General features: G+C 42.8%; 1 protein-coding gene across 1 annotated transcript in view; it reads left to right on the forward strand.

Moving 5' to 3' along the window:
* GGH (gamma-glutamyl hydrolase) overlaps window positions 1-15399 on the forward strand; it is a 53490-nt gene extending 38091 nt beyond the window's left edge. The window contains exons 5-9 of the mRNA XM_073583932.1: window positions 1194-1332; window positions 7485-7591; window positions 12765-12855; window positions 13241-13378; window positions 15017-15399. Of these exons, the coding sequence (XP_073440033.1) occupies window positions 1194-1332; window positions 7485-7591; window positions 12765-12855; window positions 13241-13378; window positions 15017-15135 (594 nt within the window). The 3' untranslated portion in view covers window positions 15136-15399. The remainder of the gene's footprint in view (window positions 1-1193; window positions 1333-7484; window positions 7592-12764; window positions 12856-13240; window positions 13379-15016) is intronic.
* Window positions 15400-19479: the final 4080 nt, after the last annotated feature.

Consider the following 19479-nt stretch of genomic DNA (forward strand, 5'->3'; position numbering starts at 1 on the left):
CAGGACCATTAATATTGGCAGATATAAAGCTTCGTAGAGGTAGAATAATAGTTTGTGAGTCAGACCATTGAAAAAGAAAAAATCTCAATATTAAGGTATTTAGAGTACCCTTACTACACAAGCTAGTACTTTCCTAATGTGTCACAACAATCTGAGGTGGCTGATCTCAGAGCAGATCTCATTTACATGTATATATGTGTGGTCAGTACAAAGGACTGGCACATGACTTATTCCTTCCAAAGACCACACTAAGGACCAGGGGGCACTCATTACAAGTGGAAGTAATGCAGTTCCGACAGCTAAATGGTGGTGCAAGCTTCATGATATGGGCATGTTTCTCTTACTATGGCGCCGGACCTATTTACTGCATACCAAGGATCATGGGCCAGTTTGCATATATTAAAATACTTGAAGAGGTCATGTTACCTTACTCTGAGGAGGATATGCCCTTGAAATGGGTGTTTCAACAAGACAGCAACCCTAAACACCCCAGTAAACAAGCAAAATCTTTGTTCCAGTCCAACAAAATTGAGGTTATGGAGTGGCCTGCCCAATCCCCAGACCTTAATCCGATAGAACACTCGTGGGGTGACATCATATATGCTGTTTCTGAGGCAAAGCCAACAAATGCCAAAAAATTGTGGGATCTAGTCCAAGCATCCTGGGCTGGAATTACAGTGGACAGGGACCAGAGGTTGGTTGACTCCATACAACATAGATGTGAAGCAGTTCTAAAAACCTGTGGGTGTACAACTAAATATTAGGATTGATAAATTGTCATTAAAAATATACATTTTGTGAGTTTGTAAAGACAAATGCAGACACTGCTATTTTTTTTTAGAACAGCCCAATGTTCATTTTTTGTTATTTTCTGTAAAGAAGTTCAAAATGATATACATTTCTCTTCATGTTTCGAATTAGACATCAGTGTGCCATGTTCCCAATGCTGGAAATAAAAACTAGTATAAAGATTTTGTGATTAACTCATGATTTTGAACACACTGCTGTTATTTTAGAACACTACTGTATGTGACTGCTCTACTGAGACCTCTTACCTCAACCTTCTCAGACGGCTTTTCATTCGGTGAAGATTGTGGAGGGCTGTGATGTGAACGGATCCTTACTTGTAGTAGTCATTTCTTTACTTCTGTTAACATTACTGAACTAATTATGGCAATTTTTCCTTCTCTCAGGCTAATGACAAAGGCGATTACTTTCCTATCTGGGGGACCTGTTTAGGATTTGAGCAATTGACTGTACTGACAAGTGGAGAACTGTTACTAACGCTGACCCAGACAAAAGACATCTCATTGCCTCTAAACTTCACAGAAAGTAAGTACATTGTGTAGTATGTGCTGTACATCGTAGCTTATGCGTTCACTGACTTATTAAAGGGGATGCACAGAATTTGGAAGTTATCCCCTATCCATAAAGATCTTCAAAGCCTCGTGTAGAGAGCAGTACAGGACATGGAGCACAGTGTTCACCTGTACAATGAATCAGTGCATGTGCTTCAGTGTTATGGCCCCATCGATTCTCCGCAATTTGCCCCTAATTCACAGGATTTTTATGGTTGGCTGGATCTTCCTGTCAATCATATGCCCCATCAATTGTGTCTGTCTGTTTACTGAGTTTGTAAATTGAATGTTGTTTTTAGTAGCCCACCCAGGAAAAGCCATTATACATTGATAAGTCCATCACTTTTTTCTTCCTCACTGGGGGTAAGTGGCACTAATGATGTTGTGTCAGCAGGTACCTGCCAAAAATTGTGCGTGTTTGACAAGTATTTGGCACCTGTGCTCAGGGCTGTATAGTTGGTAAGCCAAACCAACAATGCCTACTCCTCAATTTCCCTGATTTACGACTCCATGACTCCAACTCCACGGCACTGCCTCACTACTGAGCATGTGCATAAAGTGCAGCACAGATTCATCTCACCTACAACTCCACAGCACTGGTCACTACTGAGCATGTACATAACGGGCAGCACAGATTCATCTCACCTACAGCTCCACAGCCCTGCCTCACTACTGAGCATGTGCATAAAGTGCAGCACAGATTCATCTCACCTACAGCTCCACAACCCTGCCTCACTACTGAGCATGTACATAAAGTGCAGCACAGATTCATCTCACCTACAACTCCACAGCACTGGTCACTACTGAGCATGTACATAACGTGCAGCAAAGATTCATCTCACCTACAGCTCCACAGCCCTGCCTCACTACTGAGCATGTACATAACGTGCAGCACAGATTCATCTCACCTACAGCTCCACAGCCCTGCCTCACTACTGAGCATGTACATAAAGTGCAGCACAGATTCATCTCACCTACAGCTCCACAGCCCGGCCTCACTACTGAGCATGTACATAAAGTGCAGCACAGATTCATCTCACCTACAGCTCCACAGCCCTGCCTCATTGCTGAGCATGTACATAAAGTGCAGCACAGATTCATCTCACCTACAGCTCCACAGCCCTGCCTCACTACTGAGCATGTGCATAAAGTGCAGCACAGATTCATCTCATCTACGATCCCACAGCCCTGCCTCACTACTGAGCATGTACATAAAGTGCAGCACAGATTCATCTCACCTACAGCTCCACAGCCCTGCCTCACTACTGAGCATGTACATAACGTGCAACACAGATTCATCTCAACTAAAAGCTTAGATTCTTACATCAGGGATAGAACAGACATTTATAGGACATTTCATAACTTTCCCAAATTATTATGAAAATATTTACAGCACATCCTGCATTGTACTGTACCCAATTTGTTATATATTTTAGGAGTCGGAGTCAGTTCATTTTATACCAACTCCAACTCAGACTCCATCAAAATGGACATGGACTCTGACTCCACGATTCTGACTCCACAGCCCTGCCTGTGCTATTGATTAAGATGGGAAATATGCATCCTGACAGGTATTATCAGTGCCGCTCACCTGTGTCAGTGAGTGTCACCGGACAACCCTCTTGCGAGCATTGTAATTTGAAGGATCGATATTCACAGTTCAGTAATCCAAATTATATGAATATTTGTCTGTGAATAAAGGGAATCTGTCAGTAGGTTTTTGCTATGTAATCTGAAGACATTGTGCTGTAGGGCTTAAAACATAGATTTCAGCCATGCCTCTCTTATGAAGCTCCATGCTTTTGTTTGCTTGCAATGATTGTTTTAGCACCAGGAGCTTATCATTTTTGGGACACAGCAGCTTATGCATGCTACTCTTAAGGGGGTTTTACATGTAGCGATATCGCTAAAGCATCACCGATTTGGTGACGTAGCAGCAATATCGCTATGTGTAATACTTACCTCCGACCTGCTCCCCCGCTGTCTGTCGTTGATCGCGCAACTCCATTTCTCGTCGGGCGCTTCCTGTGGCGCCGACGAGTGGAGGTTGGTGGGAGGACGTCAGGATCGCCGTGTCTGAAAGCTAAGTATCGTCCGCTGTGTCGCTGCTGCATCGCTGTGAGATCTGCCTGTGTGGCAGCTCACTAGCGATCATTTAGTGATGCACCAGCGATCCTAACCGGGTCATATCATAGTCAGGATCGCTGGTGCATCGCTAAATGTAAAAGGACCCTTAGGCTGTGTGCCCACGTAGCGTTTTTTAAGCATTTCTGCAGCGCTTTTAGACAAGCGATTCTGCTGCAGAAATGCTTAAGAAAAGCATCCAATTGATTTTTAATGAAAAACGCACATGTTGTTCCAATGGTGCGTTTTTATCCACTGTGGAAACGCTTAGCGATTAAAAACGCAGCATGTTCATTAATTTTGCGGAATCGCACGCGATTCCGCATACCATCAATTATATTGGCAAAAATGCTTAGGAAAACGCATGCAAAAACGCTTACAAAAGCGCGTAAAAAAATGCATGCGTTTTCCCGGGAGCAGGATGTGCGATTCTGCTCAGGTTTATTCTGCTTCAGAATCGCTACATGGGCACATAGCCTAATACTCCCCCTCCTGTGATAGGCACCTCACTGTGTTTGGACTTTCTATATACAGAAAAAAATACAAAGTTAAGAATTGAGATGTAAACTGATGTGCATGCAGCTTGTAAGCGCGCGTTCACACAGGTCACTGATTAAATACCCTGCGGTAAATATATAAACAGCACAGTACATGAAAATAATATAGTGTACTTAGATAACATGTTTTTTTATCACAAAAATGTGAAAGCCATCCCACCACTCCATGGTGACCGTAACTGGGACAGTCCTAACTCTAATATTAAAAACCTTACCGTTGTCAAGTGACATGCATATGGGTAAGGGCTGTGTAGGATTGGGCCTGGTTTGGGCGGGGTTAGCTGTATTGCCAAATCAAAACTCTGTTGGAACTGCTGCACCCAGTGATGCATCGTTTGACTCAACTTCTCTTTGCCTGCATTAGGCTGCTTTCGGATGAGGTGGCAGAAACCTGCTGACTGATTCCCTTTAAGCAAGAATGGACCCTATAAATCCTGCCGTATCATTTACTAAACTCAGTACAGTGCACTGCCTCATATTGGTGGGCACCAGCAATATGTTTCAGGAAGGAGTCAGTTGTCACAGGGCAAGTTGCTTGGTGACGGCCAGGTGGTTTATTGTCTGCACTTTGCATCCAGCAGCAAAGATCAACTACTTTCAAGGGGTTGCCTCATGTTCCTATCTTCATGAGCGCACTGGACCAAAAGGTAGTGGGTATGACAGGGAGAAGACTTAAAGTGGTTGTCCCACAAATTAAGTACATTTTAATTAATAAATCTTAGAATAAAAATAAGTTCCACAATTGAATGTGCTTAAAAAAATGTTCCTGTGCTGAGATAGTCTTATAAATGTGCCCCTGCTGTGTACTGTGTAATGGCCGTGTCTGACCGTGCAGAAATATGGTCGGATATTCTACATCTTCTGGGCGGAGGGAGCAATAGAGTATACAGACAGGACAGCAGGGGATTACAGCTGATTCTTTCTTACATTTATAAGATTATCTCAGCACAGGAACATTTTTTTAATCACATCCAGTGTTTATATGCACTATATTGCTTTTACTTATTTACTTACAGAAGGGTATTTGTCCATTTTATTTCTGTCTTGGGTTTTGTATAGTTATTAGTGACGAACGAACGTCCTGGAATAAGGTGTTATCCGAGCATGCTCGGGTGCTAACCGAGTGTCTTCGGTGTGCTCGAAAAATATGCTCTTGTCCCTGCTGTTCGACAGCCGCAACACATGCATGTATCTCCTGTTTGTTAGGCAATTTCTGAGCATGTTCGCTCATCTGTAATAGTTATCTCTGTATGTACAGTCGTAGAAGTCCAGTGGGCGCTCTCACCTACTGATTGGCAGAGCATAGAGAGAGCAGGGGTTTATCTGAATGTAATACTAGTTATACTGAATCATTTCCTACGCACCAACCAAACAATCAGTTCAAACACTGTATTAAAATGCCCACAGACAGGACTCCATGGGCAATACGATATGCAAATTGCCTCTTCAGAGAAAAAGAGGACTTTAACTCTATAGCGCCACCTGTTGGAAGCAGCGATCCTACAAGTCACAATCAACCCTTTAACGAGTCTTGTAATATGACTTGGGATAAAAGCCAAATCAGAATCTCAATTTGCAGACATGGTGTTTCGGGCTATTGGCCCTCATCAGTGCAAAGTATGAGATCTGATTTGGCTAGGTGAGAGGCTCTGGACTGAGGTCTAAGGGGTAAGGTTCTCCTTGTGGAGAGTGACATGCCAGCTCGTGCTTGTCAGGGTAAGGAGGCTTATTCGCCATGCAATGCTCCTCTGGGAAATTTAATATGCAAATTGCCTCTTCAGAGAGGCACTGAACTCTGAGGACTTGAACTCTATAGCTGAAAGACTCGTTAAAGGGTTGATTGTGACTTGTAGGATCGCTACTACCAACTGGTGGCGCTATAGAGTTCAAGTCCTCTTTCTCTCTGAAGAGGCAATTTGCATATTAAATTTCCCAGAGGAGCATTGCATGGCGAATAAGCCTCCTTCGCTTGACAAGCACGAGCTAGCATGTCACTCTCCACAAGGAGAAACCTTACCCCTTGGGCAATATGAGACATTCTTAACCTTCTATCACCACAATCAATACAGAATGTAGGAAACTGCGGGAAATCAAGGACATTCACGTCCTATAACCAGACAACAGGCCATGTTCTAACAATGGCTTGTGTATTTTGCGATACACAAGCAATCACAGCGATACAGAAGGCCATAAGAACACAGTATTTTTCTGTTTTTCTCTCCTTAAAGGCAGTCAAGGATTCACTAGAAGTTGTGTGCTGTATAGTTTGCGGTGGTGCTGTACATTGTGGGTCCATAGAACAGGACATCTTGCACATCCGTGTACACGTGAGGATGGACCCTTGGGCCCCGATGTATCAAGACTGGCGATTTTTCTCACCGGTCTTGATGAATCGGGAGCATCTGACTCCACCACGCCTCCTCAACAAGAGTCATAAGGAATATTACAGCTCGCCATGAATTGGACAAGCTGTAGTGTCACACCCAGGCGCCACTCACTTTCATATAGCCGGGAGAAACTGTTGTGAAAATTCCAAACGTTCAACATATTTTGTGACTTTTCAAATCAAAATTGTGGGCAAATTACATTTGGGGGAAAAAGGCATTATCGGGGGTTTATATAAGTTACTAGTGCTAACAAATACTGTAAATTGTAATGATATATAGCCGATCAGTCTGGTGTCCTGTACGCTGCCCATGATGAGAACAACATATGAGCGAGACATAAGGGAGAATGGATTATTCCTCTATGCCAAAAGTCACAACATTTGGTCTAAGGGGTACATGTGTAAAAATCTTGCTGTTATTAAAAATTGTCCGGGCTGATTGCAGCATGACAATTTTACTATAGTGTATGCCAGAAAACTAGCCTAAATTGTGAGTGAAATGTATGCCAGTTCGCGGCTGCCATGTTTCTGTGTACCTATAGCTGAAGCTGCACCTGCATACGTTTTGTAGAGAGGACTGTGTCCTCTGTCTTAGGCTAGTTTCACACTAGCGTTTGTGAGCGCAGCGACGGCCTGCGCACGGGCGCCACTAAGCCCCACCCCCTGCCGCGCCTCCGCCGGTAGCTCCGCCTACCGGCGCATGACGCTGCATGCGCCCTGCGTCCCCTATCTTTATCACTGGGGGCGCAGGCCGTGCGCAGTATGCGTCAAAAAGGCGCATGCGCCGCCAAACGCATACTGCGCACGGCCTGCGCCCCCAGTGATAAAGATAGGGGACGCAGGGCGCATGCAGCGTCATGCGCCGGTAGGCGGAGCTACCGGCGGAGGCGCGGCAGGGGCGGGGCTTAGCGGCGGCCGTGCGCAGGCCGTCGCTGCGCTCACAAACGCTAGTGTGAAACTAGCCTAAACCGGCTCACTGTTCACGAATTGTATATGAAAATGGAAGGAAATGACATTTCTTTACCCTAAACCTTTTTTTTTTTTTTTTTTCTTTTCTAGATGTATTAAATAGCAAATTATTCCAGAACATTCCACGTACGTTATTTAAAGCCCTCTCCACCATGTTCATTACGGCAAACTTCCACTCCTGGAGCCTCTCCATACAGGTACAGACACCGTCCTATCCAGATAATGACTCGTTAGACCTGCCCTGTTAATTAGATTGATCATTTCTTGTTCTTGACTTTTAGCTTTTAGTTGTTCAGAAATCTGTACTTAAAAGCAGATACCGGTATTTACCAAGAAAAGAAGGAATGGCTGAATATTTCTAAGGTTTAAGGGATTTTCTTACCACAATGTTGTTTTATGACCTATCAATAGGATATAAAATGTTGATCAGTGTGAAGGCTCTTATGATTATTATTTTTTAATGTAATAAATGGCGCCATTCTTGGCTGCATGTTTTCTGGCCTCTTATCTACATTTTAAAACAGTCTGTTAGCACATAATGACTCTTCAACCCAAGTGCAGGCGCTCGGTGCACTGTGGCGGGGCCAAACATTTAAGTGCAGCTTCCCACCTGCTTGTTTTCATCTATCTCCTCCTTTCCTGTTCTTTGATTGACAGCTCTGGCTTGATAGAATCAGAGGAGGGTGGAGGTTGGGCGGAAAACGAGTAGATGGGAAGGCGCACTTAAATGTTTGGCCAAGACGCGTTGCACCGAGCACTTGTACTTTGAGCACAGGATATCCGTTCTAACTGAGTCCCTTTAAGTTATAGGGCGCTGAGATGCAATACCACACAGCCCATGGCAAGGAGGAGCACTGGGGAAAAGCAGACCCTTTTTCTCATATCAGAAACTCTTCTAAAGCACCACGCCAGCATTTGTATTTTTTTTATTTCACCACTGGAGTGGTGACCCTACCGCTAGTGTTATTCTCACCAGCCGCTTTCATCTTCTGTTCTCAGCGCCGCTCCACTCCATTTACAGCAGTTTGTGACCTGCCAGAACGCTCCAGTGTTTGCTGGGCGATTTCGGAAGTCACTACACAGTGTAAATCTACGAGATCCACAATGAGGCTGTCATAGAATTACGGTACTTTGAGAACTTGAGACCATTACTCTGATTTGTGATCACTCAGAAGTTGCGGTCACAAGATGGCAGATCGGGACTGGAGCGGCGCCAGGAACAGATGAAGAGGGCAGCTGGTGAGTATAAGACTAGGATCAGGAAACTTACATTAGTGGCACTGCCAAAACACTGGAATGGTGCTTTAAATGCACATTCTTGCAAAAAGCGGATACACTGTAGTATACGTCTACCCAGAGATGCAATGACTTCAGCAGCTCAGGCCCTGTAATAGGCATAAGTGTTTGTTTTTTTTTGTTTTTTTCTAGAGCATTCCTTTTAAAGGGGATTCCTCGTATCACATATTAATGGCATATCATTAGGAATTGCCATAATTTTATTATCTGTTAGTAACCCACCTTTGGGACCCCTATGGTCAAAGGGACGTATTATTTCGTAGCTTTCTTTTTTTTTCCTGCACTTCCAATAGTTATCTATTACTTGAACTAAGGGCAGGTGCCGACCAGCATATTTTTGGTCCTAGTACGATCCGACAAAACACCGGATTGCACTTCAACCAATGTTATTGTATGCTCATACCAAGTCGGACCGAGGAAAAAAGTTGCTTTAGTTCCGAGTTTGATCAGATATTCAGATTCGCACTCGGCCATGCAAGTCAAGGAATCTGTGGAAACCATCGGACTGCACTTGGCTGACATCTAAGTTCAGTCCAATGTCCGAGAGAAATGAAGCGCAGTATTATCACACTCTAATCAAAGTGATCAGAGTGTGATTTGCATAATTGACATGATTCTTTCAAAGGAGAATTATACACAGTCATCTGCACCTGCCCCAACATTGGCCCACCCTTGATAATGTCTCTTAGGCCGGGGTCACACTGGCGAGGAATACGGATGAGTGAGAGGCGTTAAAAGCACGCATTACACACGGACAAATTATTCTCTATGGGTTTGCTCCCAACAGCCGTATATTTCTCGGGCGTATTCTACGGTCCGTGCCAATTGCAGCATGCTGCGATTGTCAGCGTACTACGCCCGTAGAACACCAATGAAAGTCTATGGGTGTGCTAAAAATACACATTACACACGGACCACACATGTGACTTGCGAGAAATACGCACCCGGTGTCTTTTAGAAAAGCCGGCAATTCAGTGCGCCATACAGTAAACTCACACTGACAGGTTTAATAAAGAAGCGAAAGAATAGATATATACACATAGTGTGTGTATATGTGTATATATATATATATATATATATATATATATATATATATATATATATATATATATACATGTCATTGTTACAAACATATATATATTTATGTTTCACAGAGTTCTTCATAGCAGAATAGCCGCTAATTAAATTGTCGGCTTCTATCAAATCATTCCCCAACCCGACATGAAATGCCACGTTTTACATTCAGTAGGTAAGCACAATACCCAAGCCCATTATCCTTCAAAGGAGCGGGCTACACTCTCAATGCACAAATATATCACAAAGGTTATGTCACTGTCAGGTGACCCAATAACCAAGAGTGTCACTCATTTCATAAAATACATGTTTTATTAAACATTAATTGACAAACAACCATAAAACCATTGCCTCAAACCAACACTTATAGGAAGGATAAACAGCAAAAGGATACAAATTCAATTATATAATGAGTCAAAATTTAAAGAAAATGACTACAGTATCCTGAATAATATAATATGCCCAACAATATACTTAGTATTTATTGATTAGATACATTTTTAATAAAACTATAGAAAATTGCATGCAAAAAACCTGCATAGGTGTGAATAAAATTTACTGCTTTAATTTGAATAGAATCTAACACATAATTCACACCATTGAATAACTATTTATTAATCAGCTGTTGCTGCTGCTACACCGCCATAGCCTAACACATGGCTGCAGAAAATTGCATGCAAAAACCTGCATAGATGTGAATAAAATTTACTGCCTTAATGTGACTAGAATCTAACACATAATTCACACCATTGAATGACTATTCATTAATCAGCTGTTGCTGCTGCTACACCCACATAGCCTTACACATGGGTGGGTGGGTTAATCGAACAAAGGGTTAATGTCACCATTCGATTGTAAGGTGACATTAACCCTTTGTTAGATTAACCCATTCCCCACCGCTACAGGGCAATGGGAAGCCCACATTTTTTAACAACTAATTAACCCCTTAAAATAACAACTACAACTCCCAAATTTTGCACACAAACCCGCATCTAATTATTAGTCAGGGACATATTAAAAAACATGAAATGAAATGCTTTACTGAATGTAAAACATGTGTCATTTCATGTCGGGTTGGGGAATGATTTGATAGAAGCCGGCAATTTAATTAGCGGCTATTCTGCTATGAAGAACTCTGTCAAATATATACACTCACTGGCCACTTTATTAGGTACACCATGCTAGTAAGGGGTTGGACCCCCTTTTGCCTTCAGAACTGCCTCAATTCTTCGTGGCAGAGATTCAACAAGGTGCTGGAAGCATTCCTCAGAGATTTTGGACCATATTGACATGATGGCATCACACAGTTGGCGCAGATTTGTCGGCTGCACATCCCTGATGCGAATCTCCCGTTCCACCACATCCCAAAGATGCTCTATTGGATTGAGATCTGGTGACTGAGGAGGCCATTTGAGTACAGTAAACTCATTGTCATGTTCAAGAAACCAATCTGAGATGATTCGAGCTTTATGACATGGCGCATTATCCTGCTGAAAGTAGCCATCAGATGTTGGGTACATTGTGGTCATAAAGGGATGGACATGGTCAGCAACAATACTCAGGTAGGCTGTGGCGTTGCAACGATGCTCAATTGGTACCAAGGGGCCCAAAGAGTGCCCAGAAAAAATTCCACACACCATGACACCACCACCACCAGCCTGAACCGTTGATACAAGGCAGGATGGATCCATGCTTTCATGTTGTTTACGCCAAATTCTGACCCTACCATCCGAATGTCGCAGCAGAAATCGAGACTCATCAGACCAGGCAACGTTTTTCCAATCTTCTACTGTCCAATTTCGATGAGCTTGTGCAAATTGTAGCCTCAGTTTCCTGTTCTTAGCTGAGAGGAGTGGTACCCAGTGTGGTCTTCTGCTGCTGTAGCCCATCTGCCTCAAAGTTCGACGCACTGTGCGTTCAGAGATGCTCTTCTGCCTACCTTGGTTGTAACGGGTGGCAATTTGAGTCACTGTTGCCTTTCTATCAGCTCGAACCAGTCTGCCCATTCTCCTCTGACCTCTGGCATCAACATGGCATTTCCGGCCACAGAACTGCCGCTCACTGGATTTTTTTTCTTTTTCGGACCATTCTCTGTAAACCCTAGAGATGGTTGTGCGTGAAAATCCCAGTAGATCAGCAGTTTCTGAAATTCTCAGACCAGCCCTTCTGGCACCAACAATCATGCCACGTTCAAAGGCACTCAAATCACCTTTCTTCCCCATACTGATGCTCGGTTTGAACTGCAGGAGATTGTCTTGACCATGTCTACATGCCTAAATGCACTGAGTTGCCGCCATGTGATTGGCTGATTAGAAATTAAGTCTTAACACACAGTTGGACAGGTGTACCTAATAAAGTGGCCAGTGAGTGTATATATATATGTATATGTGTGTATATATGTATGTATGTATGTTTGTCTCAATGACTTGTGTGTACATATATATATATATATATATATATATATATATATATATATATATATATATATATATATATATATATATGCATTCTATGTGTCTATATCTATTATTTCGTTTCTGTTTACAAACCCTGTCATAGTGCTCCATTATATGTCCATTTTGAAAGGCGGCGAGAAAATCTCGCCATACGAATTACATACGGATGCAGACATGCGCAAAATACGCAACCACACCTTGCTTACGGATGACATACGGAGCACTATTTAGGGGTCATTCATCCGTATTGCGCATGTAAACTACGGACCGTATTTTGCGTCGGTTAGTGTGACCCCGGCCTTATGGCCTTTCCTGTTTGTCATGTAACATTGTGATAAGTTAAACCCCTTTTAGTTTTCGCTTCCAAGAACTTCTAATAACACTCTGTGTGCGCATCGATCGGAATGCGACGTGAGGTTTGGTACCCACATCGGATGGCTCAAATCTGCCTGGTTTCTATTGGCAATGGCTAATACTGACTAAGCCTATTATTCTTGTACCCTTCATGTATTCTAACATTATTTTGGTTTGTGTGTTTTTACAGAACTTTACAGCTAATGAGAAGCTACGCAAATTCTACAGCGTCCTGTCCACTAACTCTGACGGTGTTCTGGAATTTATCTCCACATTTGAAGGTATTAACTGATGTCTCTGCGAAAAATGTCCTTTGTATGTGATATGTGAGGTGCACAGAGCCTATAGTATCGGGGTATTCTTTTTAGTATCTCAGATTTTGTATAAATCTAAAAGAAAAAAAACCCCTGTATGAAAACCAGAGTATATTGGTCCATAGACCTTTATAAGTGCCATTCCCTGAAGTCGGACATTCTCCTCCTCCTTTTTACACCATTACACTTTATATCACAGATTCTTTAACAATCTGAAGAAGGTCAAAGATGAAGACTAAAACATTATGGGTTGGATTGTATGACAATTCTGACATATTTCACAAGTGCCAAATTCTGTATTTGGTTGCTGTATTGAACTCGCTCCTGAGTTTTGCCACATTGTGTTTTACAGCGTATGATTACCCTATTTATGGCGTCCAGTGGCATCCAGAAAAAAATCCATTTGAATGGAAAAAAACTTCTGATATTTCCCACATTGCAGAAGCCGTGCACGTTGCTTTTTATATGGCCGACTTCTTTGTTAATGAAGGTAAGAACGTTATAGAAAAATGGAGCCCACAAGACCCTACTGCCTCCATGGACACCAGTGAATTTGTAGACACTGCTAAGGTTTGAGAACAGCTGTAGATGTAAAAAGTGAAAATCTGTTTGTGGCACTTTTTTTTAATCTCTATTTATTAGGTAAGAACTCAAACTCGTAAAACGGAGTTTATGATGTGTGTTTTGTAGCAGCTTCACAGCACTCAATGCTATAACTTATGATCTCTATTATACCCTCATGTGGCATGTCTCTGGGGATGGAAGCACAATTGGCCGCTGTCTTCCACTGTCCTAGTGATTTTTCCTCAATCTGGATACACATTTTATGGTCAGAGGAAAGACCACCATCTTTCCTAACTCCACCATACACACAAGCAGTCGGCGTGACTGAGCATTCATGTGTTTTCAATGGCGAGAGAAAAGAATGGTGCTACCAGATATCTGTGACAGCTCATAAACTTTCCTGAAAACAAAAGGTTGGGATGTTGAAATTTCAATCTCCCAATCCTTTTGTTCTCTCTCTCTTGACATATGGTCGGCAAATCCCACCAAAGTCAGCAGGTTTGAACAACTTTGATACTAAGTTTATGGGGGCCATAAAGGAACACCATCACCCCCAAACAGCAATTTCAGCTGCTTAAATATTTATATAGGGATCAGAGCTCTTCTAAGAATCGTACCAGTGACATACATTTTAGAGTAGTAGTTGCTGAAAAATTTACTTTTACTCCGTATGCAAATAAGGGGACAGGGAGCACTCCCTAAACTCAAGTCCTTGTTCCTGTTAGTGCGTTTGCACACAGATGCTGGAGGAGCACAGCGACACTCAGAATCAGTGCAGGCCACACTCAGTGTAGGTACATGAACACTCTGATCTCCGGCTACACTTCTGGGTGCATTGAGCCGCGGCCACATGCTGGAAGAAAAATACTCATTCATTGGGTGAATCATCATTCTCAGCAGTTCATCCTCCTGTGTAAACAGGACTCGTTCTGCCGAGAGCTATGGTGACCTATGCGCATGGAGAAATCTCGTATAGGTCACTCAGTGTGCGTCATTTGCTTTGGTCTGCCAGTGTAAACGGGCATTTAAACGACCGCTGATTGGTATAAGTTGACCGATCGGTGTAGTAGGTCGGTCAGTGAAAATGGACCTTCAGTCCATTTTAGAAATGTTTTAAAGAGAACCTTTCACCAAATTTTTCATGGCGAACTGGACACGCAATGTAATATTGGCTGCAGAGAGATGTAAAACTTTTTTTTTTAATTTGTCCTCTGATTGCTAATATCTTTGTAACAAAGTATTTGTCAGTTAAAGAGTTAACACCCACTTAGACTAAAGTTATCAGATAGCAACTAGTACAGGGAGAAGAAGTGCAGCCCCTCCACCCCTGAGAAAAGTGTCTTGGAACACCCACTTGGACTTAACTAAACTTAATCCCGCAATCGAGGGGCGAAATTAAGAAAAAAAAATGTTTTATTCCGCTCTTACAACTCTTACAAGAGATAGGTGTTTTGTTTTTTTTCAACCTTTTAAATTTGGGTCACTTTCTTTCATTACGTGCCTGGAGTTATTGTGATATTTATTGTACATTGTGTCTAATATTTTTTTTTTTTGTACTTTGCAGCGCGGAAAAGTCAGCACCAGTTTTCTGAGGACGCGGAAGCACAATTCCCACTAATATATAACTACTGCCCAAAGTACACAGGAAATATTTCTGTTTTTGAGCAAATGTATTTTTTCTGAAGACATTTTAAAGCTTAATGTGGTGCAATTCATTCTGAGAATATATTTTTGCTATGCACTTTGTATGGTTTGCAGCTAATGTGATGGCAAAAAAATGTTTTTTTTCTTCACAATTCAATCAGCATTCACCGTTATTGGACAGATATTAATGTATATGTTACTTCGAATTACACTGAATGTATTTCATCCTTGCCCTGCAGAGAGTGAGGCGCCTTCTGGTCACTCCTGGATACTGCGTACAATTAAATGTTGACTTGAATATTCTGGCTTTGTCCCTAGTCCTCCATGCTCTGGTCTTCACTCCTTAATGGGCATTACCAACAATATTGTATATCTAATAAGGACATATGAAAAGATTTTGATGCTTTAAGAAGAATTTCCTATGGTTGGAATGAGACGTTTGTTACCACTTTCCACAATGTTGGGGTTTCTAACACTTTTTATTGAGGAAACCCTTAACACATGCGATGTTTCTGGTGGCATGTATCTTGCCACCTCATGAAGTGCCCATACATGATTGGGACGGTGCCCGTTCCATCTTCAGCAGAAGCTCTCATTGCAGTTTCCATGACCAGAACTAGTTCTGATCCCAGCAGTTTTACTTCTCGGATGCCACCGTCAATAGTCACAACAGCATCTGAAGAATCAGACTGAAGAAGAGCGCTCATATGATAGCCCATTGGTCTGCCGCAGCATGATCATGAGAATCATCACCATAGTCGGAGGAAATATAGCATATGCCCCAGAATCAAAGAAGTGAACTCAAAGATCCTAAAATAATATACAGTATATGTGTTGAATAAAAAGCATTAAAAATGGATGTTTTCTCAGACAGGGATACAGAATAAGCCTAATCAGATAAGCTTGACATAATATTGCTGAATGATGGTACCAGTCAACTAAATTATTATTCTTTATCTATATAGCACTAGAGATGGGCGAACCCAAAAAGTAAAGTTCGGCGTCCATACTGAATACCTACTGATCGGGCACGGACACCGAACACTGACTTCACCAGGAAGTCCGTGTTACTGTTCAGATTCGTCTGCCCAAACATTGGGTGTTTGTCCGGCTGTCATGTGCATGGCAGTGCGGCAAACACTGTTTCTAATCAGCGGTGAAATCATCTCCACCGGTCAGAGAGCAGCGGTTCCCACGCTGTCAAAAGACAGCCGGAGCGCTCAGCTGTGATCGGAGGTATAAAACTCACCTCCGGTCAATGGTGTCAGATGATGGGACTACTGATCCTATTATCTGACACGTGCTACCGCGAATTGCAGTGAGAGCAGGATCGGCGGATGGGAGTATTCATCAGCCGCTCCTGCGCTGTAAATAAATAAAAAAAACTGAGTGGGTTCCCCTGTATTTTTGCTAACCAGCCAGACAAAACTCCCAGCTGGGGGCTGCAACCCTCAGCTGTCAGCTTCAGTAAGGCTAGTTATCAAGAATAGGGGTGCCCACACTGTTTTTTATAAATTTAAATAATTAAAACGGCGTGGGGTCCCCCCACTCTCACGGTGCTGGCGGGCAAGGTTACGGCAGTTCAGCCCGGCTGGGAACAGAGCCTCAGTAACCGGAGGTAACCTCTATGACGTCACCACCGGTCTCTGAGGCTGCACTCGCAGCTCATTCACCAGTGGTTTTCAGCCTGGACGGACGCATCTTGGCACCATCCAGGTTGAAAACTGTTTATCCCCCAGACATGGATTACGACGTTGGACAGAACGATGGACAGGTATGGTATATTGTTTTTTTATTTTACTTTTATTACAGGAGATTGAGGGCTTCTCTGGAATTAGGAGTTTAAATAAAAATGGAAAACTGTGCCTAGTCTTAGGCTGTGTGCATACGCTGCGGATTCTGCTGCGGTTACGCAGCGGATTTGGCCGCTGCGGACCCGCAGCAGTTTTAGCTGCGGTGTACAGTACCATTCAAATGAATGGAAAAAAAAAACGCTGTGTAGACGGTGCGGATTTTTCCGTGCGGTTTTCCTGCGGTTTTGAAACCGCAGAAAGAATTGACATGGAGATGGTGAAACCGCAGGGCAAAACCGCAGGCTAATCCCCAGATAAACCGCAGGTCTTTCTACCTGCAGATTTATCTGCGGATTTTGCAAAATCCGCGCGGATGAATCCGCAGCGGATTCCGCAGCGTGTGCACATACCCTTATTTTAAATAAAGGACTTTATTCTGTCTGTGTCTTTATTTACCATACAACTATAGGATTAGTAATAGATAGGTGTCTTATAGACGCCACTCCATTAATATGCCGTATGCTTCATGTCACCGGACAAAACAAAGATGACATCAACCCCAAAAATATGAACTCCACTTGCCACCGCTACAGGGCAAGTGGGAAGAGCCAGGCAAAGCGCCAGATTTGGCGCATCTAATAGATGTGCCTTTTCTGGGCAGCTACGGGCTGCTACTTTTAGGCTGAGGGGGGAAAATATCCATGGCCCCTTACCAGCCTGAGAATACCAGCCCCCAGCTGTCAACTTCAGCAAGGTTGGTTGTCAAAAATAGGATGACGCCATGCCGTTTTAATTTATATAAATAATTAAAAAAAAATTGTGGGGACCCCTCTATTCTTGATAACCAGCCTTGCTGAAGCTGACAGCGGAGGGTTGCAGCCCCCAGCTGTGAGTTTGAGTGGTCTGACTGGTTAGCAAAAATACAGAGGAACACACAGTTTTTTTTTTTAAATTATTTATTTACAGTGCGGGAATACTCCCATCCTCCGCTCTTGCTCTCTCTGTAATTAGCGGCAGCAGGTGTCGGATGATGGGATCAGTAGTCCCATCAGCTGACACCAGTGACCGGAGGTGAGCTTTATATGTCCGATCACAGCTGATCGCTCACACTGTCTTACGAGAGCGTGGGAACCACGGCTCTCTGACCGGCGGGGATGATTTCCCCGCCAATAAGAAGCGGTGTTTGCCACGCTGTCATGCACATGACTGCGCAGCAAACACTGGATGTTCGGGCCCCCCATTCAAGTGAATGGGGTCCGGGTACTGTTCTGGCACCTGAACCTTTTGTAACTGTTTGGCCGAACCCGCCAGACTCGAACATCCAGATGTCCGCCCATCTCTCTATAGCACCATATTGATGGTGCAGTACATGAGAAGGGGTTACATAAAAATGCAAATATCACTAACAGTAGACAAACTAGCAATGTTAGACTTGTACAGAGGGGAGAGGACCCTGCCTTTGCGGGCTTATATTCTACAACTAAATAAATGAGTATTCTATTTCTTGCCATTATTTAAGTCTACTATAGTTCCAACCAGGGCTGTGGAGTCGGAGTCGTGGAGTCGGAGTCGGTGCTCATTTTGGTGGAGTCGGAGTTGGAGTCGGTATAAAATGGACCGACTCCGACTCCTAAAATATATAATAAATTGGGTACAGTAATTCAATGCAGGATGTGCTGAATATTTTTTCATAGGAATTTGGGAAAGTTATGAAATGTCCTATAAATGGCTGTTATATTCCTGATCTAAGGCTACATTCACACACAGCGTTTTTCCTGTGTTTTTTGAGGATACGTTTTTCAGCTGCAAAAGCTGATCATCTTTTTAAAAAACTGCATCACCTGAAAGGTTTTTGAGCTCATAGATAATGTTTTCAATAGCAAAAGCAGATTAGAAATCTGCTCTATCTATCCATTTATCCATATCTGTCTATCCATATCGTATCTGTACCAAAAAGAATGAAAACCGGGTAGTACACCAATATATATTCTGTTCTATCTAAATATCTTGATTATTGGATCATAAAAATGATTAAATGTCTGAGGTTCACATTGTACTACAATAAATTTTTCACTTAAATATAAGCAATATGTGTGGGAGTCGGAGTCGGAGTTGGAGTCGGTGTCGGTGTAAGGGAAATTGAGGAGTCGGAGTCGGAGTCGCAGGTTTGGCTTACCGACTCCACAGCCCTGGTTCCAACTACAATGTAGGTGCAGTATAATAATATTTGTTTATGGGTAATAATACCTTATAAAATGAATCTTCTCTACATCAATGTGTTAGGCACTGCATCTCTCAACCCATTGAGTGTTTCACCCAGCTTCTTGTGGGGGCACTGGATGGTGAAGTATTTAAGTGCTATCCAGTACCTTATTAAAAGGACACCTTTTTGTTGATTACTCATCATGAGTTTGTACATGGCTCCAGAGGTCTGTCAGGGCTATCAGTATATGGGAGCACATTAATACTAAAGTTGTGCAGCAGGTGAAATGTGTGTGACCTGTAACTTGCCATCCATTCACATTTCCTGTTTAACATTCTGCTGGAATGGCGATCCCCGACCTTCAGGAGGGGAACACCTTGCATTACT

Source organism: Dendrobates tinctorius, unplaced genomic scaffold, assembly GCF_039654945.1.
Source record: "Dendrobates tinctorius isolate UK_male_01 unplaced genomic scaffold, ASM3965494v1 ptg000082l, whole genome shotgun sequence".
Taxonomy (NCBI): domain Eukaryota; kingdom Metazoa; phylum Chordata; class Amphibia; order Anura; family Dendrobatidae; genus Dendrobates; species Dendrobates tinctorius.